Source organism: Apodemus sylvaticus, chromosome 19 (genome assembly GCF_947179515.1).
Source record: "Apodemus sylvaticus chromosome 19, mApoSyl1.1, whole genome shotgun sequence".
NCBI lineage: Eukaryota > Metazoa > Chordata > Mammalia > Rodentia > Muridae > Apodemus > Apodemus sylvaticus.
In genome coordinates, this window is record NC_067490.1 from 48,472,591 (window position 1) to 48,494,759 (window position 22,169).

General features: G+C 44.5%; 1 protein-coding gene across 1 annotated transcript in view; it reads left to right on the forward strand.

Annotated features, from left to right (window-relative positions):
• Positions 1-18,693: 18,693 nt before the first annotated feature.
• The window catches only part of Bves (blood vessel epicardial substance), a 31,786-nt gene continuing 28,310 nt past the window's right edge, over positions 18,694-22,169 (forward strand). Inside the window, exons 1-2 of the mRNA XM_052163852.1 lie at positions 18,694-18,796; positions 21,836-22,072. Of these exons, the coding sequence (XP_052019812.1) occupies positions 21,847-22,072 (226 nt within the window). The 5' untranslated portion in view covers positions 18,694-18,796; positions 21,836-21,846. The remainder of the gene's footprint in view (positions 18,797-21,835; positions 22,073-22,169) is intronic.

A 22,169-nucleotide genomic window follows, 5' to 3' on the forward strand; every position in this document is an offset into this window, starting at 1 on the left:
AATCATTTGACAAATGGACCTAATGCCCTGTTTGTGGCTCTGGGTTATAAACTGGACCCAGATGATAGATAGATATATCCAGTGATAGACACGACTCATCTCTCATAGAACTTACATCCTGGGGCAAGAGAGAAGACAAACTAGAAAAGCTTATAGATACAAAGCGATGGGGTCAAGGAGAAAGGGAAATTAGAGGATGTGGGTGGGGGATGCCCAGGAAGGTATCAGCAAGAAGGTGACACTTACTAAAGACCTGGCGGAGCTGAGGTGGTAGTCTGTGCGACCCTGGGCAAGGGCAGTCTGGGTTAGGGTTGCACACGTAGGCTCCTAGGCAGAGTGTGGCTGGCCAGGTCAGGATCTTTGGGAAAGGGAGTGTGGATTGGGACAGCCTTGGAGTGGGTGGGGGACTGGAACCTGGATTCAGCATCCACCGCGGAATTTGAAATAGAATAGTCATGTGTTCTGCCTGTGATCCCTTGACGGCCTGCTGAGGATGAGGCATCAGGGTGGGAGCACTGGTGGATGAGGAAGATCAGGAGACAGTTGTCCCTGATCGCTGGGTGTGAGTATGGACTCAGGAAAGGTCCAGGCTAGAGGTACAGCTGTGAGACATTTAGCAGTCAATGGTGTCTGAACTCACTGACCCGAAGGAGGTGCCAAGTGACTGAGAGTAGATCAGAAATGGCCAGGGACCTCATCTGTGAGGATGTCACAGTGACCAGAAGGATACAGTGGGAGGAGTCAGCAAATGGTAATGGAGGAGCAGCCAGTGAGGTAGCAAGGGCACCCAGGGAGTGTGATGTCCCAGAAGAGAAGAGACTTGTCCACAGACCCGTTTCTAGAGTCTGATTGTGTGTGTGTGTGTGTGTGTGTGTGTGTGTGTGTGTGTGTGTGTGTGTGAATCTCTGACCAATGTAAGTCCTATTGTTGGTGTGGGAAGCAATTCTTTCTTTTACATGTGAAGTTCTCTGACGTGACTAAAAAGTAGCATAAGTGTAAGGAATTATAACATGCCAGTTTGAAGACGATGTTCTTGCTACAAACAAGTTCTCAGCTTATGCCTCATGGTTACCAATAAAAGAGGCACCTCATAGAAAGAAAGATCGATGACTAATCACGGAGTTAAATCATCGCTAGTCGGAACGCATTAAAGACACAAAGACCCAGATTTCTCCCGGAGCCACTGAGAAAGGAACAGTGAAGTGTCTTTGGTGTGGCTGAGAGGTCTGGAAGACCCCAGTGGACTGAGCAACGGTGAACTTCACCAGGGAAGTTTCCATAGGGTGATAGGAAAACAGACCGAAGGGGGATGGGAAGCAGGATGCAGGGACGGCAAAGCCAGGTGTGCTTTTCAAGCTCTGAAGAGAATCTGAAGAGAAACGGAACTGATCAGTGAATGGAGTGGGATTGAGAAAGAAATGGTTATTGCCGATGAAGACCAGAAAAAATGGCACCTAAGAGTAGCATATGGCAAGTGGCATAGGCCCCAAGTGGGGGTGAACCACCTGAGTGCTGGCTGCGAGCCCATCTGTGCTGGCCGCGTCCTGTGTCTTTAAACAGGACTGTGGTCATCACAGACAGACAGCAGGCAGGGTAGACCTCCAAAGTGAAGTCAGGAAGGGTCTGGGGAGAAGCAAGCGGTGTGCGCCGCTTTCTGATCTGAGGCACGTGATGGGATGGTGCGGTCAGGTCTGTGTTGTCGAGGATGAGCTGCTGTACGGCTCAAACCTAAACCTAGCATGAACTAAGTACAGCATGAGACATGCTTTCCTCTCTGAACACACATGGCCGTCACGGTTCTTAAGCAGACAGTCCGACACAACGGTAGCCATCCTCTGGTGTAGGCAGACCTTCACGAGCGTTTTGGTGGGCTTCGCTGTGGCTCTGGGAGAAACTCAGGTCTCCATGTCTTAAAGATTTTGTGGCAGTTAAGCAACCAGTCCCTACCTTCCATTAATACCAGGTGCTGAGGTGACACCTTAGATTCCACCAGGTGATTTAGCAGGAATTAATTGGCAACTAGGTTTCTAATGATGACAGGAACTAAGAGCAAAGCCATAGTGAGGTAGACTCAGGCCACACCGCAGGAAGAACACGATAAGGGTTGTTGGTGGATGTATTTTCAGGAAATCTGTTTTTAAGACAGGACACACACACGCAGGGGATGAAGGGTATTGAGAGGGAGAGAAGGATAAATATCAGACCCTCCCCATCTCCACTGTCATGAAGGGCTGTTAACTCCCTTGTGCTAAGAGATGGAGTGTGGGCCAACACATTGGTTTGTCTACAGGTAAAAAGTCAACGCAGAAGATCCTCTAGTGACCTCCTTGTAAGGACACTTGACTGTCTAGTGGGAAATGTCTAGAAAACTATATTTTATCATCTCAAAATATTCTAATCAGCCCAAACGGAAAGCACAAGTGGGAACTCAAGCAACTAGAGTAGTGCCCACGAATTGCCCTCCTGTGGTGCACTTAGAGTTGAACTTCTATTAAGACTGGGCTCATTTCCATCTGAGCCTAATTGCTGCCCCTTCTAAATTCCCTAGGTTCTCTCATTGCTAAGAGCACAGTAGGATGAGAAACACAGGGTATTTCGTGTGTTTAAAATGCTGTATGTCTGCACCTATATATTTGCAGATAAATAGAACCATTCTTCAAACCCAGTAAGAATTACAAAGCAATTTCAAACAAGTAGGGAGCGCTTGCAAGCTAGACACACCTTTAATATTCACCCTCGTCACATGACCTGAAGGCTGTCCCCGCACAGGACAGCAGCTTTGTCAGCAATCTGCCTGTCTCACAGAGAAACACTTGCTCTTCAAATCCTGATTGTGCCCCCACAGCACCGCTGACAGTTTTATCACAAAGTAAAGGAAGGCCCGTGAAAACACCATTTACCCTTCTTGCGTGCTGTTGGGAGTCTGAACACTATTCATTCTGAACGCAGAGCCCCGAAGCAGCTCTTGGCTTCCAAGATGACTCTGAGTCGAAAACCTGAAAACTGATGTGTTGATGTGTTAAGAGACACTAAATGTTGGAAATACTAAAAAGCAAACTTAGGCACAATAACGATTTGAAGAATATTTGAACAGACTGTATTTCATGAATGCGGAGACTTGGGGACTCTAGCTAGCCCGAGAGCGTGTCAAACAGCTCTGACTGGCCTTGCCCTTCTCCTGATCCCTCTGCCTTGCTTAAAAACCATTAGGTTACATTCCTAAAGCTAGCCAACAAGGTCTGTTCCTTTATTTGGCTATTCCCTCCCCCCCTGAGGCTGATTACCAAGGTCCTGCTATCAAAGTATTGTGGTCCAGGGCCAGAAGCCCCTTTTGGCTGTGCTAGGTAACAAGCCCAATCAATTAAACACCTCATCCTGACATGGGGTTCCCCCTTTACCTCTATAAACTACCTTCGGCTTGTGTGCCTGGTCTGTCTCCTCTCTATCCAGAGATAGCCCTTTGTCACTCCTGAACAAATACCCCTCCCCCTCCCTTGTTGCCTTCACCTCCTCTATCTGCTGTCTTTGTCTCTTATATCCCCTGCCCTTTGCCCCTCCAGGCCAAATAAATCTCCTTTGTGCTGAGAACTTGGTCTTGAGGTGTCTTGTACAAATATGGGTCCCTTCAGCAACTGCAGGCCATAAACAATTCAGCACTGTCTTGAGGGTGGGGCTGAGAGAGGTAGACCGGACCAATGGAGAAGATTCAGGCTTTCTGAAAGTCCTATCAGCACTTAGCTGGTGGCTTCTGGCTGATTACACTGAGGCTCCATTGAATACATTGGTCTTTGATTTGCCACTAAAGACTCTCAGGCCTCTGGCCCAGACTCTGTCTAATGACCTCCCAATTAATGTTTTCAAACAGAAACAGGCAGTGCATTATTATGCAAATTCTTCCGATTTAAATGATAATTAAATGGTGTGATTGCTTGTTTTATTTCTTTCCTCTGAAAAAGGCTTAGAGTTTGGAGGAGTGCTCCTCTGACTTCATAATAAACTAGGTTTTTTTGTTGTTTCACGTGTAAGTAAATTTTTTCTGATACACGCTTACCCATAATTTAGTTAAGTGCCCATTAAGTTCTTATTTTAAGAACTGAACTGAGAAGGCACTAATGCAGCATGAGCAAGCAGCCCTTTCTCTGAACCTGCCCTCATCCAATCCTGTGGTACACGCCCTTTCCCAGTGATGGCAGGAACATTTTATCCTGTTAGTTAAAAGAAGTTTTCTCTGTGTAGTGGTGAGCGGCAGTGGGCGTGGTGGGCGTGGTGGGTGGTGGTGGGTGGCGGTGGGCGTGGTGGGTGGTGGTTGGCGTGGTTGGCGTGGTGGGCGTGGTGGGCGTGGTGGTGGGTGATGGTGGGTAGTAGGCGGTGGTGGGCATGGTGGGCATGGTGGTGGTGGTGGTGGGCTATGGTGGGCGTGGTGGGTAGTGGTGGTTGTCTTTAAGCCTCTGTCTTGAAAGGTAGAGGCAGGTGGATCTCTGAGTTCTAGGCCAACTTGGCCTAGACAGTCCCAGGAAAGTCGGGGCTATACAGAGAAACCCTGTCTCTCGTGGGGGGGGGGGGGCGGGTGGAGTTTACATGAATTTGTAGCGAATCCCTGTTTTTGTTTCTCTCTTGATCAAGGGGTTCAGGACTAAGATTATCTGTCCCTCATCCCCCTTGGACCAGGTCTCTGGTCGTCTGGGCTGGAGACCCTAGAGTGTGGACTGAGGTCCTGCCATTGACTCTGACATGCAGAGACCTGTATTCCTTGTCCCTGCACACTAGCCTTGGGCGTTTCCTTCCATATAACCCTATGGGGGAAATAATGAATAGATGAATAAATGAAGGAACTCTGATGGAAGCTCAGGTTAGACGCCTGTATCCCTTCATCATTCCTTCCTTCATCATACTGTTCCTGATCTGCCATTAACTGCCAAGAACCGGTGGATGGAGGAGAGGTAGGTAGGAGAGTGCTTGGGTGGGCAGAGGGGTGGGTGTCACTGACAGTGGGAAAGTGCCCTGATTCTGATAAAACGACCCAAACTGGAAGGACATTAGGGGCCATTAGTTCTTCACTCCTTGTATTAGAATACGGTGTGACTGTGTTAGGAACGAGTCGGATGGACAGACATAGAATGTCAAGCCCACCATCATAAGCCATTTCTGGTGACATGGTTTTTCCTGTCTCATTCATAATAATTTGAGTTATAAAATACAATTAAAAAAAAACATGTTCTATTTCCTCATTGGAAAACTATGTGCTATTTCTTTTATTGTAAATATACTTAATTTCTCACCCCCCCCAACACTGTTCCAGTTGATTATGAATCACATACTAGGTACAGTCGCCGTGGAAGGTGAGTCAGAGCTCCTGGCCACCAGCCACTTACAATGCCACCTTAAAACAGTTGAGAAAACGCATTAGGATGTAGGCATAGGCAAGAACTGTCTGAAAAGGGGTCCAATTGTTTAAGAAATAATGAGACTTTGTGGATTAATAGGTTTCTGTTCAGTAGAGTGGAAAGATAGAATATAGAATGGGGCAATGGTGTGTGTGTGTGTGTGCACGCGTGTGCGTGTGCATGTGTGTGTGCATGTGTGTACATGTGTGTATATGTGTGTGAATGTGTGTGTATGTGTGTGAATGTGTGTGTATGTGTGTGAATGTGTGTGTGCATGTGTGTGTATGTATGTGAATGTGTGTGTATGTATGTGAATGTGTGTGAATGTGTGTGTGCATGTGTGTGTATGTGTATGTATATGTATGTGTGTGAATGTGTGTGTATGTGTGTCCTTGTGTGTGTGTATATGTGTATGTATTGTGTGTGCATGTGTGTGTGCCTTTGTGTGTCTGCCATCTACATATCTGATAGAATTAATATCTAGAATCATAAAGAACTCCAAATATTAAACACAAAAAATATATCACTAAATACGAAAGTGAACAGTTCTGAAAGGGAAATGCAAACGGCCAATAAACACTTGGAAAATGTTCGGTATCCTTACCCACAAAGGAAAGGCACAGGAGGACAACATTGAGATGCCACGTCACCATTGTCAAATGGCTATAGTCAAGAAAAGAGTGACAATACATGCTGAGGAGGGCGGGGTTCAGAAACAGATCCCTGATACGTTGCTGGGGGGAGTGTGAACTGTGTGCCCACGATGGACGGCAACATGGAGCCGTTACCGTATGATCCACCTATACTGCTCCTGGAATCTGAGCGATCGTATCACAGAAATACTTACACATCCACGTTCACTGCTGCACTGTTCACAGCAGCTGCGACATGGAACCAGCCTAGATGCCAATCAGTGTGTGTGTGTGTGTGTGTGTGTGTGTGTGATACCACCACACATAAGAATGAAATTATGTCCATTGCAGAGAAATGAATAGAACTGGAGATCATTGCATTAAGTAAATTACAAGTATCACGTAATCTTTCATATACAGATTCTAGATTAAAATACATGTATACATGAGACGCAGAAGTAGGAAGGAGATAGAGAGTAGTGCTTAGCTACTGCTGTATTGTTTCTCAGAGGCACATGAGCAAGGCAGCACAAAAGAAAGCATTTAGTTAAGGGCTTGCTTGTAGTTACAAAGGCTTAGTCCATTACCATCATCATCACTGCCAGAGGGAAAGGCCGCAGGCTGCAGGCATGGTGCTGAAACAGTGAGCAGTGACGGAGACTTTCCATCTGATCCACAAGCAGGAGGCAGAAATAGAGAGACAGAGATGGAGAGAGGGAAGGAGGGGTGGAGGGAGGGAGGGAGAGAGAGAGAGAGAGAGACTCCGATAACCCATCCCCAGTGACACAGTTCTAATCCTAATCCTTCCCAAATACTTGCACCAACTGGGAACAAACATTCACATATATGAGCCTATAGAGTTCATCTAATATCATAATTCTCATCCAGATGATTACAAAGGGGGAGGAAAGGGTATAAAGTGAGGGCAGGGGAGGGAGAAAACGAGACATGGATTTTTCTTATTCATAAATTATATTCAAATTCATGTTTATACATGAAAGCAGAAGTGAATCTACTGGGGGAAAGGGGACCCCCAAGAATGGAGGGGAAGCAGAGGAGAATAGCAAGATTATAAATACGTGTATACACACACACAAACACACATACAAATGTTTGGTACATATATACACGAGGTATAAATATGTATATATGCATGCATGTATACATGTACATATGTATTTGTACATATATACATATGTACAAGGTATGTACATATTAATATATGTGTTTCTATATAATTAAAGTGTCATGATGAAACCTGTTTTGAATACTAACTAAAATTCTAAAAAGTGAAAATATTAAAAAGAAAAAATCAGGTGGGAAACACGTGCCAACATTCTAATTCATTCGTAACATGAGGGCTGACGCCAAATGATTAATAGCCATGTTTTCTACCGCGTTCTGCCACTCACTATCCATTTTCTAGGCATTAGAAGTGCTATTTATTCATTAAACCAAGTCATCTGAGAACTTCAAAACATCTGTGGGATTTCCTGGCATATTTAAATGCTCTGTTGATTTCAGATGCCAGCTTCTTAGCTCATAATATATTCATACACTTCTTGTGAGATAAAATAGTACACTTGATATAAAAAATAGCTTTTAAAAATTACAGGAGCAGTCAAAGTGCCTCAGAATACCTGGGGAGTGGGTTAGAAACTCCCCGGAGTTGTCTTCCCACACTCTAGACAGACTCAGTTGCTCTCAAATCTCCCTCCCCTTCAAAGCGCAAAAATTTTTATTCTTTTGTGAAAGCACATGAGGTTCTCCGCACTTTTCAAACAAAATATCATCAGAGCCATTTTGAGCAGCTCTAAATTGGGCCAAATATGTTTGATCTGAGATTAAAGAAATGGTTCACGGTATCTGCCATTTTTAATGCTAAGTGATAAACCGCTGGTGTGGGGCTCATACATATCTTATTAGGCTGATGTATGCAGCAAACTTGAGAGGTGCCTCATTTTCATGAATTTATTACAACAACTTAGGGAATAGTAATAATAAACATTTGCATTTGAATAATTCATTTCCCCTGGGAACCCCAGTGCTCTGGCTCACCAGTCAGGGCTGGATGGCGGCAGCGTGTCTTCTAGCGTTATGCCAGCCTTCAGCGTGCTGCTTCGGGTTTTGTTTCTAGCCTTATGCCAGTTACTTGGCTCGCTATTACCAGGCTTCACATATGCCTCCAAAATCATCTTTTGGGATAATTAATTTGTAAGGCAGGATGGTGTTATACAATAGAAGTCATACGTTTCAAAGTCCTGCCTTCACCAGACTCAGATTAAAGTCAGATGTGGCTTCACTTCCAATTAAATACCTAGCAATACCATCAAATTAAGAAGTGTTAGAAAGGCCGGGCAGTGGTGGCGCATGCCTTTAATCCCAGCACTTGGGAGGCAGAGGCAGGCGGATTTCTGAGTTCAAGGCCAGCCTGGTCTACAGAGTGAGTTCCAGGACAGCCAGGGCTACACAGAGAAACCCTGTCTAAAAAAAACAAAAAAACAAAAATTGTTAGAAAGAATTTTAAAATTTCAAAGAACTACTTTTCTACAGCTCGCCCTTCCTCTTTGTTTGCTCTTCAAGACAGGATTTCTCAGTATGGCCCTGGGTGTCCTGAAATGGTTCTGTAGACCAGGCTGGCCCCGGATTCATAGAGATCTCCCTTCTTCTGCCTCCTAGGTACTGAGATTAAAGGTGTGTGCCACCACTGCCATTCCAACAACTGAAGACCTCGTCTTCCATGTGAATGAGTTGTTATTGTGTTGGGGAAGAACAGCAGCCTTAAAAGTGTCCTTCTCAGGGAGCAAATTGCTGTTTAATCTCTCTGTTCAGAAATCAGGTACTTGGAGTTCATCAGACAGCTTGGGGCAGGGGGACAGGGGCTGCAATTCTCCAGGACCCAAAGGTAAAGAAAGCACAGAAGGTGTCACAACGTTGTCTAAACCTTTGCACCTGTCCTCCTGGGAGGGTGTGTCTGCCTGAGACTCACAGTAACTTTGTAAGATCCGACTTGTCCATTCCCACTGTGTCAGTGCTTGGAGTGGGGGTCAGAACGATTCACAGACACTTCTCTGATCTTCCTTTTAAAATTTAACCTTTAAAAAGATTCTTGTGTGCCTGATTACTTTTAATGAATTCCGTCCTTCAAAAATCATTTCCAAAGGGTTAAGAAGGTCTATTGAATGCATCATCAGTTGGTTTTGCTATTATTAATTATTTTTTTTTTTTGGTTTTTTGGATTTGTTTTTTTCGAGACAGGGTTTCTCTGTATAGCCCTGGCTGTCCTCATTCTGTAGACCAGGCTGGCCTTGAACTCAGAAATCCGCCTGCCTTTGCCTCCCAGAGTGCGGGGATTACAGGCGTGCGCCACCACGGCTTAATATTTTAAATGAATAATGTACAGCTCTCGCTTCTGTTTTAGAAGGAAGCCCACGAGTATAGCCAGAGGATGAGCTTGACATTTTAGCTACTGTTTGCTGCGCACCTGCAGGCTGGTGAATTACTGGAGCTCAGCTCTGCCAGTCGCCCAGGTTCTAAAAATCTGTACTTTGTATATTTTATGAATTTGTCTTTGAAACCAATATCTAATTTCTGGATAATCCAGGGAAATCCCAAAATACTGGAAATTTCAGAATGCACCAAATTCTTGCAGCCTATAAGAAATCTTGTTTGCCATGTCTTGTGTGTGCTATCCTGCCTGCCTACGATAGGCACAGAAATGAAAGATGTAATTGTCCAGTAACTAGTTCATATGTTCACTGGACAGTTTAGTTGTCAGACTAGAGAATCCTGGCCACTGTGGGAGGAAGGGAGAGGAGAGGGATTGGATAGACTGTTCATCAAACAAAACCTAGATGCTAGACATCTTAAAAAATAGTCGCCAAACCCAGATGTTATTGTGGATGCCGGGAAGTGCTTGCTGACAGAAGCCTGATACAGCTGTCTCCTGAGAGCCTCTGCCACAGCCTGACAAAGACAGAGGCAGATGCTCGCAGCCAACCATTGGACTGAGCTCAGGGATCCCTGATGGAGGAGTCGGAGAAGGGACTGAATTTGATGATGGGTTTGCAGCCCCATGGAGGCAGCAACACTGCCAACCTGCCAACCCCCTCCCCGCCTCGGAGCTCCCGGGGTCTGGACCACCAACCAAAGAAGCAACCATGGAGCAACCCATGGCACTGGCCACCATCGTGGCAGAGGACGGCCTTGCTGGACATCAGTGGGAGGAGCAGCCCTTGGGCTTGAGGGTGTTTGATGCCCCAGTGTAGGGGAATGCCAGTGTGAGAGGACAGGAGAAGGTGGATGGGGGAGCACCTCATAGAGGCAGGGGAGGGAGAATGGGATGGGGGTTTCCAAAGGGGAGACCTAGAAAGGGGAAAACATTTGAAATGTAAATAAATAAAATATCCAATAAAAAAATTACCTAGTTTTGAGCTGAAAATAAATAAATAAATATTTAAAAGAAAAAATAAAAGATAAAATTGAATATAAAAAAAATTAGTCTCTAAAGGTCAAATAACCTAGTTAACCATGGGTTATTTTCCCCCGGGTTTTACAGATAACTAAACTAAGTTCAGAATTTTAAGTTATATTTTATTATTAAATATAAAACTGTTGCTCAAACCCAGCTGCTAATATCAAAGTCCCAGATTTCAATTGCCTTCATAATTCATCATGTTATGATTCTCAATTGTTTTTTTGTAGAGAATATGTTGTATGATAGATGGATGCATCACCTGTCAATTAAAAAGCCTATGGCCAATAGGGAAGAAAAGAAGGTGGGCCATCCGGGAGGCAGAAAGAATTCTGGGATAGAGCCAGGTGCAGGAGATTCTCCCAGGACGATGTGATGAGACTGACACGTGGCACCTGGGCACAGGTAACCAGCTACGAGGCAGGATGTAGGTCAGAGTAAATGGGTTATAGTAAGTTACCATGGCGTCAGAGAAGAGCCTAGCTATAAGCCCGAGGTATTTGTAAATAAATTTTGAGTCTGAGTCTTATTTCTGGGAGCATGATAAATAAATATTTTAGTCTGAGCATGGGACTGGAAGGAAGAACCAGACCTAACTTCTCCAGCGTTACCAGTTTTCTTCAGAGGTAGCAGCTCTTAGCAAAGCTCTTGTCTAATGTACCAACTGCAATACAGCTTCTGAAATGGGGATTCTTCATAAATTCAATATTACAAACACTTGGCCATTGTCCTGTCCATTTTTAGAGTCTAGGAACTGGATCACAACATCACGAAAGTTTACGCCCTTTGCTTTAAGATGGTATTTCTGTTTTCTAATCACCTTAAATAACATCTGTCCAGGGCATATGCTGTTTTGTCATACATATTGAACAAATTCACCAAAAGAGTCCATTTAGAAAGCAAAAAACCCGTGTATGTGAATGGCTAAAATGTATGTGACTGGCTAAACAACAGAATGAGGGCAAAGGCTTGCAGAGAGGTAGTACAACAGAAACATCCACCCCAGAGTGGTACATGCCCTTAATCCCAGCACTTGTAGGGCAGAGGCAGGAGGATCTCTGTGAGTTCAGTGCCAGCCGGGGCTACAAAGAGATAGAGAGATACTCTGTCTCAAAGCCACCCCTTGAATAAAAATTACACATGAATGCTTATCCAGTTTTCTATATGTCATCAAATATAGTAAGAACCCAAAATGTCTTTAAGACAATGAATGGCTAAATAAACGGTGGTGCAGTAACATAATGGAATATTCTGTAATAAAAGGGAAGACACTGTCACACACACACACAAATAGGTAGGGTATACAACCAGTATCACACAACCATAGAACATCAAAAGAGACCACTATGAAAAATTATATCCCACAAACTGGAAAGCATAGAAAAAAATAAATTCCTAGAAATCCATAACCTACTAAGACTGAAGCAATAGAAAATCTGAACTGACCAATGTAAGACAACAGTAACCACTGGACAGCAACAGCTAACACCCTTCCATTCTCTTGATAAGAACCCAATCCGAGGACCTGGTGCCCTCTGTCTTATCTGATCCATTGGTGCCACTGCTTTGGGTTTTTTTTTTTTTTTTTAAATAACATTTTCTTTGGCCACTTTGAAGAAAGAAACCTTCCAATACACAAGAGCAGGCGGGCAGACGACCTCACTTGTGACGTCCACAGTCCTTGAGGAATGTGTGTGAGTTCCTTTTGAGCATAGATAAAGCACACTAATGAAGGTCTAGTGAGCACAATTCCACTCACATTAAAGCGATCACAGACCACGACCAAGTGAGAGATTCATCCTTAGGATGCCAAGATGGAGTAACATGAAAACTGACTACCGTGCTATCCCACAGTGACAGAATGAACAGCAGCAAAAAAAAAAAAAACAAAAAAAACAAAAAAAAAACAAACAACAACAACAACAACAACAAGCAAACAAGCAAAAAAAAAACCACATCATGTTAATAGAGTGGGGAACAATTTTCTAAAATTCAGCTCTCTTTCATGATCACAACTCAACGAATTAGAAACATTTTTAAAATGTACTCAAGGGGCTGGAGAGATGGCTCAGCTGTTAAAGACACTGACTGTTCTTCCAAAGGTCCTGAGTTCAAATCCCAGCAACCACATGGTGGCTCACAACCATCTGTAATGAGATCTGATGCCCTCTTCTGGTGTGTCTGAAGACAGCTACAGTGTACTTACATAGAATAAATAAATAAATCTTTTTTAAAAAATGTACTCAGTACGAAAGCCCATATTCCGTAAGTTTATAGGTAATAATATAGGCAATAGTAAAATGCTGGATGCTTTTCTCCGAAGATCAAAACTAAGGTAAGAGTTCCCACTTTCAACAATAGAGAACTGGAACCAAGCAGAGGAAGTAGACATAAATAAATAAGCCTAAGTCAGAAAGGAAAGAGTAAAATTGTGTCTGTAGAGGTCATGATCTTAGAGAAAACTCTAAAGATGCCATTAGAACTATTAAAACTAACAAAAATATTCAAGTTTGAGCCGCCAACCAAAGAACACGTGGGCTGGACCCAGACCTCCGTGCACATATGTAGTCCATGTGCAGCTTGGTCTTCATGTGGGTCCTGAACAACTGGAGTGGGGGTTGTCCCAAAAGCTGTTGCCTGTCTGTGGGGTATGCTCTCTTAGCTGGACTGCCTTGTCTGGCTTCAGTGGGAGATGAACGCTCAGCCTCACAGAGACTTGAAATATCCAAAGTAGGGGGATCTCCAGGGGGCCTCCACGCCATCAGAGAAGAGAAGAGGGGATGGAGGGAAGGAGTGTGAGGGGGTGACCAGAATGAGGGCGGTGGTGAGCAGGATGTAAAGTGAAAAAGTAAAAAATAAATTAATTAAAAATCAGTTGTATTTCACTTGGAAACTTAATAGAGCAAATCCATTTGCAATAATATCAAAATTAGGATAATACTTTGCAGTCAATTGAATCAAGGAAGTAAACGAGCATGAGACCCACACATTGGCGGAGCTAATGAAAGAAATGGGAGAACAGACAGGAAACGGAAAGGTGTTCCGGGTTCATTGATTGCCATTACCAGAGAAGCTTCCTCCCTTAGCAGAGAGAGACCTAGACAGTATGCAGAGAGAGAGACCTTACAACACTTAGACCTGAACGGATGTCTCCACCAAATCCCTCCCCACAGAGTCCAGAGAACCCCGTGGAAGAGGAAGCGCGAAGGGCGAAGAGTCTGACAGGGATGAAGGACCCGGAGAGAAGGAGACCTTCCAATCCTGAGCAATGCTCTTCTGAACTCACAGGGACTGGGCGGAGTGCACGGGGCCTGCAGCAATCGGTACCAGGTCCTCGGTGCTTATTCCACGGCGTGCAGTTCAGTGTTTTTACAGGATTCCTGCGTGGTCTCTGACTCTCGTGCCTTTTCTCCGGCCCTCTTCCTTCTGTTGGTTTGTCTTGTCCATCTTCGATGTCATAGTTTTTGTTTTATTATATTTTATTTTGTTACATTTTCAAAGGAATGAATGAATGAATGAATGAATGAATGAAAACCTAGTCACTAGGGTAAAAATTATCAACTGAACTGTCGCTTGTACCTGCTGGGGGAGGGAAAAATCCGTTGTCTCCAACAGAGTGAGTGACACTAAATACACCAACCACACCAGGACAGGCCTCCTCATGTTCCAGAGGAGGTAACCTGTGTGTGATGGACTTCACATTTTTGTGGGTCTCTGTGTGTGCGCTTTTATTTGATTATAGTTTGATGTTTTGTTTTTCTTTTTGGGTAGTGTTTTCTTTCTTCTTGGTTTGTTTTTTGTTTGTTTTTTTATTTAAGAAGAACAGTTTTTAAGGGGGAGAGGGGCCTGGAAGGACTTGGGGGAGACTAAGACTATGATCAAAATATATTTAAAGTTAAAAGTTGTCTTAAGTCATTAAAAAATATATAAAAACAAAATGTCTACATCGCCCCAAAGTATAGTATTGATTTATAGGAATTTATACCAAAATTCTAGTTGAAGTCTTTAAAGTAGACAAAAGAATTGAAATTGTTCAGGGAAGCACAAAAACTCCCTCAGGTAATCCTGAGAACAGATAAGTAGGATTACGTGCCAATTTCAAATTATGTTACAAAGCAAGGATAATCAAAACAGTATTTTACTGGCATGAAACAGACATTGTGATGGTTTGTATATGCTTGGCCAGGGAATGGCACTATTTGGAGGTGTGGACTTGTTGGAGTAGGTGTGTCACTGTGGGCAGGGGCTTTAAGACTTCTGCCCTAGCTGCCTAGAAGCTAGTTTTTCTTTGTCTTCAGAATAAGATGTAGAACTCATAAAACTACAAAGTTTCTGTAAGGCAAAGGGCACTGTCAAAAGGACAAAACGTCAACCAACAGATTGGGAAAGGATCTTCACCAACCCTGAATCCGACAGAGGGCTAATATCTAATATATACAGAGAACTCAAGAAGGTAGAACCCGGAGAACCAAATAACCCCATTAAAAGTGGGGTACGGAGCTAAACAAAGAATTTTCACATGAAGAACTTTGGAGAGCTGAGAAACACCTTAAGAAATGTTCAACATCATTAATCATTAGGGAAATGCAAATCAAAACAACCCTGAGATTTCACCTCACACCAGTCAGAATGGCTAAGGTCAAAAACTCAGGAGACAGCAGGTGTTGGCGAGGATGTGGAGAAAGAGGAACACTCCTCCACTGCTGATGGGATTGCAAGATGGTGCAACCACTTTGGAAATCAGTCTGGCGGTTCCTCAGAAAACTGGGCATGACACTTCCTGAGGACCCGGTTATACCACTCCTGGGCATATATCCAGAGGATTCTTCAGCATGCAATAAGGACACATGCTCCACTATGTTCATAGCAGCCCTGTTTGTTGTAGCCAGAAGCTGGAAAGAACCCAGGTGTCCTTCAATGGAGGAATGGATACAAAAAATGTGGTATATTTACACAATGGAGTACTATTCATCCATTAGAAACAATGAATTCATGAAATTCTTAGACAAATGGATGGAGCTGGAGAACATCATACTAAGTGAGGTAACCCAGTCTCAAAAGATCAATCATGGTATGCACTCACTGATAAGTGGATATTAGCCTAGAAACTTAGAATACCCAAGACATAATCCACAAATTAAATGATGTCCAAAAAGAATGGAGGAGTGGCCCCTTGTTCTGGAAAGACTCAGTGCAAGAGTATAGGGGAATTCCAGAACAGGGAAGCGGGAAGAGGTAGATGGAGGAACAGGGGGAGGAAGAGGGCTTATGGGACTTGTGGGGAGTGGGGACCCAGAAAAGGGGAAATCATTTGAAATGTAAATAAAAAATATATCAATTAAAAAAAAAGATGTAGAACTCTCAGTTCTGCCTGCACCAAGCCTGCCTGGATGCTGCCATGTTTCCACCTTGATGATAATGGGCTGAACCTCTGAACCTGTAAGCCAGCCCCGATTATATATTGTCCTGGAGCCATAGTCTGCTTACCACTGTCTTATATATCCAGTAGGCATTATTATGGTGTCTGTAGTACCTTTCTGTGCATTTTCACGTCTGTGTGCATATGTGTACACTTGTGTACAGTGAAGGCCTGAGGTTGATCTCAGGAACATTCCTTCCTGAGGCTCTTCCATCTTACTCTCGGAGGCAGGGTCTCTCAATCAGACCCTGGAGCTCCAAGCTAAAGTGATGCCTCTGTAGTTAAGAGTGTTTACTGTTCTCAAAAATGACCGTGTTTGGTTCCCAGAGGACATGGCAGCTCACACCTCCCTATGAGCCCAACTCTAGGTGTGGTGGTTTGAATACACTTGGCCCACGGAAAGTGGCACTATTAGGAGGTGTGGCCTTGCTGGAGGAAGTGTGTCACTGTGTGGGTGGGCTTTGAGAACTCTGATGCTCAGTCTCTGTCCAATGCAGACGGGAGTTTACTGCTGCTGCCTGTAGATAAGGGTGTAGAACTCTCAGCTCCTCCAGCACCACGTCTGCCTCCGAGCTGCCAGGCTTCCCGCCATGATGATACTGAACTAACCTCCGAAACTGTAAGCCAGCCCCAATCAAATGTTTGCCTTTATAAGAGTTGCCTTGGTCATGGAGTCTCATCACAGCAATGAAAACCCTAGGCAATCTGACACACATCAGTCTCTGAGGGCTCCTGTACGTGATTTGTATAGATTCAAGCAAACAAATACACATACACACAAATAAAAATAATAAATAAATCTTTTAAAATTAGAGGGCAACCCCCAGAGCTTCCCCACACACCTATCTCACTGAATGGCTTGTTCTGGGGAATCCCTTATCTCTGCCTTCTGGCGATGAAATTAGAGGCAGCGCCCTCCCAGGATTTGCCCAGGTTCAGAAGGAATCAGAACTTTGCTACTTTTTCATGTACAGCGAGCACTTTACCGGCCAAACCTTCTTTTCTCCAGTCCTATGAGTTATTTTAATAGCCGTCTAGAACAAGAATGTTCTAAAATTTACTCACTGTTCTGCGGTTAGAATACAGGCTAATTCCAGTTCTCATATAAGGAGCCATCCTCCAATGAACAAACAGCCACACAGGGAAATCTTTTGTTTACGGTGATCAACACCCAGACCTCAAATGTATTTAATTGTGGGAACCAAAATGGCAGACGGAACATCTAGAAACTAACAGACTGAATAGTTAGCAGTGAAAACCAGTTTCAGACAACATAAAGGAAATTAAGCTGACAATACATATTCATGCACCCAGAATTTGCATTAACACCATTCTAAAACCTTTGCAGGTGTGAGGAAATTCGTCCCGCAACACAGCCCTAGGGGGCTGCAGACATGGTTCAGTTAGTAAAGTCCTTGCTGCACAAGTATGAAGACAGAAATTTGATCACTGAAATCCATGTTAAAAAATCAGGCGCGGAGGTTCAATTTGTAATTTCAGCTCTGGCGAGGCTATGAGAGGCAGGTTCCTTGAGGCTCGCTGGACAGCCCGACTAGCCTAATAGGGGATTTTCAGGCTAATGGGAGACTCAAAAGAAAAGGTTGATGGTCCCTCCGCATGCCCTGGGACATCCACTCATGAAGAGAGGAGAGGGGAGAGGAGAGAGCATGTATGGGCATGACGGTCAGATGAGGGAGGGAGAGATTTGAGAGCAGGCTCAGCTTGAGTTGACGGAAAGAGGAAAACCTCCCCTGCAGTCTCGCCTTCCACCTTCTTTGAGACTGTGTTTTTTCTGCCCTGCTGGGGAACCTTCCAGGGATTCTCCGCTGCCCCCATGGATACACTGGGATAACAGGTTTTAGGTTGTTGCAGCCTGTTTGCTGTTGCGGAACTGAAAACTCAGGTTTCTCGCCCGGTAAGTACTTTACTACTGAGCGAACTCCTCTTTAAAGGTCTTAAAGGTTCTATAATGCTGGGACCAAGCCAAGCCGTGAACACGGGCTTTTGGGGAATGTCCCAGAGCCAACTGGAGCAGACAGATTGAAACTTGGTCTGTACTACTTGACTCTGGAAGAGCAGGCGTGCTCTCTGCTAGAGACTGAACCAACGAGCACCTCGCGGTACTCCGTCTCTGTGCGTCCTGGCACAGCGGGGGTCTGTTTGTTCTTTGATCCCACAGGATCGCTGTGTTCTCTGACACACAGTGGACACAAGGTGGCTAACAAAGGGTGCCCATTTAGCCTTCCTATTTGTCCTATTCCTATTTGCCCTCATTCCACCGACTTTTCATTACTGTGATCTTTTTTGCATTTCTTACCCAGTCCGCTATACTGTGTCCAGTATAAATACTGATTGAAACATATGTACATATCCTTTTTTTTTTTTCCAGTTTCAGGTCCTAAATGTAAGCGCTTAAGCTCGCTTCTTTGAAATCCAGCCAGGTGGCTTATAGGTGGGGGTCTCTGGGGAACACGCGTCAGGCTGGGCTGCCAGGTGTCGCGGCGCAAGAGCGCCCTCTGAGCCTCGGGCAGCAGTCCGTGGGTCTGTCCTCACTCCGCTGCCCTTTCCTGCGGGGGTCGACCCGCGTGAGCGCGCCCCCGCTCATGCCCAAACAAGGAAGCGCGGGAGCCGGGCGCGCGCACGCGGCGGGCCGGGCGGCGGGTCTGCGGGGCGCGGGGCTCCGCCCGCGGGGACGACCTCCGGCAGCGCGTGCGCCGTGCGTCGCAGCCGGCCGCCGCGATGCCTATTTTAGTCAAAGCGTCCGCGAGCGGGGAGCTGGCCGGGGCTGTGCCGCCGGGGGACCCGCGGTGATCCCGTCCAGCCGCCGCCGTCGCAAACTTTGCGCGCGCCGCCGCCGCCGCCGCCGCTCGTCCCCGGGACGCGCAAGGTAAGGAGCCGGAGCGCCCGATCGCGCGGGAAAGTTGGACACCGAGCGGCCGAGCAACTTGCGGTGCGCCCGCGCTCCGCGCTGTCCTTGCAGCCGCCCTCCGCCGGCTCGTGCTCAGGTCCCTCGGCCGGACGGCGCCGGGCCGCGGAGCTGTGGACGCTGACACTGTTTTGAGAGCAGGGCGAGCCGGTCCCGGGAGTGGGATTGCAGTGGGCCAGGAGCCACGTCCTCGCCACCGGCCCGCGTCCTGGAGAAACGGGTGGTGGCCAGACCGGTCCCACAAACCCGCCGCCCCAAACCGTTCGGAGGTGCGCGGAGAGAACGGGAAAATATCAGTGAACTGCATCTCCAAGAAAGGCTTTATGCTCATCGCCGTTCATCTTAATTTTTGCTAATTTGGTCAAGGTTTAATACTAGCTTGCTTCCTCGGTCAGGTTCTGCAAACGCCTATTTGAAAACCAGGTAGATGGGCACGGCTTTACTACAGTGAGTAATTTGGGGAATTAGACGTGGAGGGTCTGATGAGAAAGATGACGTTTTGATTTTAGCAGTTTACAAATTCACCCAGTAATCTAACCTTAATTAGATCCGCCATTCATTCTCCGTATATGAGCAGTTCCCTGTAGGCCACTTAAACGTGTTTAGTGATTAAGCAGGCCGTTAGTTTAAATCATTGGATATCGAAAAAAAAATTGAACTGGTTTATGACAGGTAAGAAGCATTTCACAGCAATATATGTATCTCCATACCTACAGCTGCATATAACATTTGTGTATCTTTAACAAGTGTAGCACAGTAAAGTATGTTTTACAATAGTCCTGCATTTAAACCAGGCCATTAGGGCTGGAGGGACAGCTCAGTCACGCACGCCTGGCAACCTGGGTTGTATCCCCAGCACCCGCGAAGTGGAAGGAGAGCATCTCCAGCCTGCTGTCCTCTGGCTTATGCACCGGTGAAATTCTACCCCTGTGGAAATGAATAAACACATGCTGTACATTTTAATGGCTATTAGTATTTTCTGGTTTTGAGGCAGATTATAGTTTTCTTGCCAATTTCCTTTGACCAGAAATGTAAGCTCTTAATGCTACTTCTAAAACCTAAAAGTGAACTATAGCAGATTAGGAGATAACATCGGTGAAATGTGATTGTGTTGATTAATTTAGTACAAAAATCTGCTTTAGAATATCACCAGCCGACCGAGTTTTTAAGACCGTGTAGTTCAGCTGTCTCTAGTCCAAGGGACTGGGTGGGGTTGGGGTGGGGCGCAGATTAAGGAGGGAGGCAATGCGGGCTGGCTTATGTGGCTTCCTGACTGTGATATAGAAGCTGACCCAGTGCAGCAAAGTATGAGTGAAAAATGGTTTTTACGTACGTGTTATGTTTCAGTCTTATCTCCCTAGGCTCTCCCTTAGTGACTATCTATAGGGCCTTGGAGTGCATGGTTCAGTAAGGATCATCCCTACCTCCTACAGGACATAGGGTAGCCATGGCAACAGGAGGCAGGCACTCCACTCACTTTAGAGTTCTTGGAACCAGCCCGTCGTGGGAAGCTTATATTTTTATTAAGACGTTTGGAAAGTAATTGAATTCTCATTTTTTTCTTTTCTTTTTTCTTTTTTTTTGCAGAAAATCAATATTTAAGTCAACTGTTATCATTTGTGAACTGTTCAGGGTGTATATGTGTCTCAGTGGTGACGTGCTCCCCTGTCCTCTTTAAAGCCCCGTGTGTGATCAGCACCACAAAACAAATGTCACAAAAGTAAACTTTGCCTCAGCTCACTTCATAAATCACTTATGAATGTTTTTCATCTTAAGATATCCAGAATTCATCCGCATATGGACATTAGGACTTGCCTGACGTCCTTTCAAGATGTTCATACCTGTTATTTTATATCACTTAAAATCTTTATTATGTTAAAATGTGAATTTCCTTATTTCAAAGATGCATATATTTCTAAATTAAATTTAAATGTATTTAAATGTATTCTTCATTTGACAGTAAAAAAATAAAACAGATTAACTCATGTCTTCTGTAAATCTACATAGTTTTGTCAAGGACTAGATTTGTGTAATTAATAATGAAGGTTTTTGTGCATGTAGGGCAGAGACCAAGGATGGGTAATAACAGGCAGGGTGGAGTGTTACTTTGTGTTAGGTTTTATATAAATATGTGTGAAATATATATTGTTTGAAATGCATTTGCTGTGGAGCTTAATATTAAATATCTAAGTGCATATTCATGAGCCTTCCTACATATGAACTGTACATTTGCTACTTTTTAATCTGAGAAATGCTACCAACTAGAATTATTTGAGGATAAAGATAGAGTCCTAAGTTCGAAAATAAAAGAAAATATTTATAAAAGAACTATTTAAGTTCTTTATATGCCATGTATATATGCTAGTACTGTATATGATTATGTATTGTGTGCACATATTGTGGTAGGTATGTGGCAATGATTTAACACTGGCACAAAATAGCAACCTATACATACTTTAACTTTTTAAGCAAATAATATGAACGTGTTCCTTTTTAAAGGACTCAGGAAACCAGTTTTTTACAGTTTTTCCCTGTGCCTAGATTGGGTCTTCAGTGTGAATAGTTTGAAGATGCCGCAAAACTGTGGTGAATACTGTGACCCATGAATATTGATGATTCTCACCAAATGTGCATGGTGCGCACGTGTGTGTGTGTGTGTGTGTGTGTGTGTGTGTGTGTGTGTGTGTGTGTGTGTTTCCAGAGAGATTTAACTGAAGATGAAAGACTCCCCAAATGTAAGCAACGACATTGTCAGAATCGTTGTGAACTCTCTAAGATGATTCATTTCATCTTGAGGCAAATGGGGGAATCATTATGACAGATAGGGAAAAGACATACCTACTTTGTGACAGGACTGGAGTTTGTATCTAAGTACCTGATAAATACCAGAAAACTCTGTCTACCAGCATGTAATCCATAAAAATGATTTTGGCATATCACCTGTCACAGGCATGAATGTTGAAGTACTCATTTATGACTGTCGTGTGTTTGTCTTTATAGGACTTTTCAACATGAATTATACGGAGTCCAGCCCACTGGTACAATCGCCTGTAGCAGGTTTTATGCCTGAGTTAGAGAGTCTTACACCTGTGCCTTCCAATGGGACCACTTGTGAGAACTGGCGAGAGATTCACCATCTGGTTTTTCATGTAGCCAACGTTTGCTTTGCAGTTGGTTTGCTAATTCCCACCTCTCTTCACCTCCATATGATACTGCTCAGAGTGATGCTGTCTATAGGTGAGCCTTCCTATAGAATGGCATGTGTGCATTTGGCATCAGGTGGATTTTGCATTGGGAGCTTAGAGCATCTTTGTCAGGTGTAGAGCATGCAAGA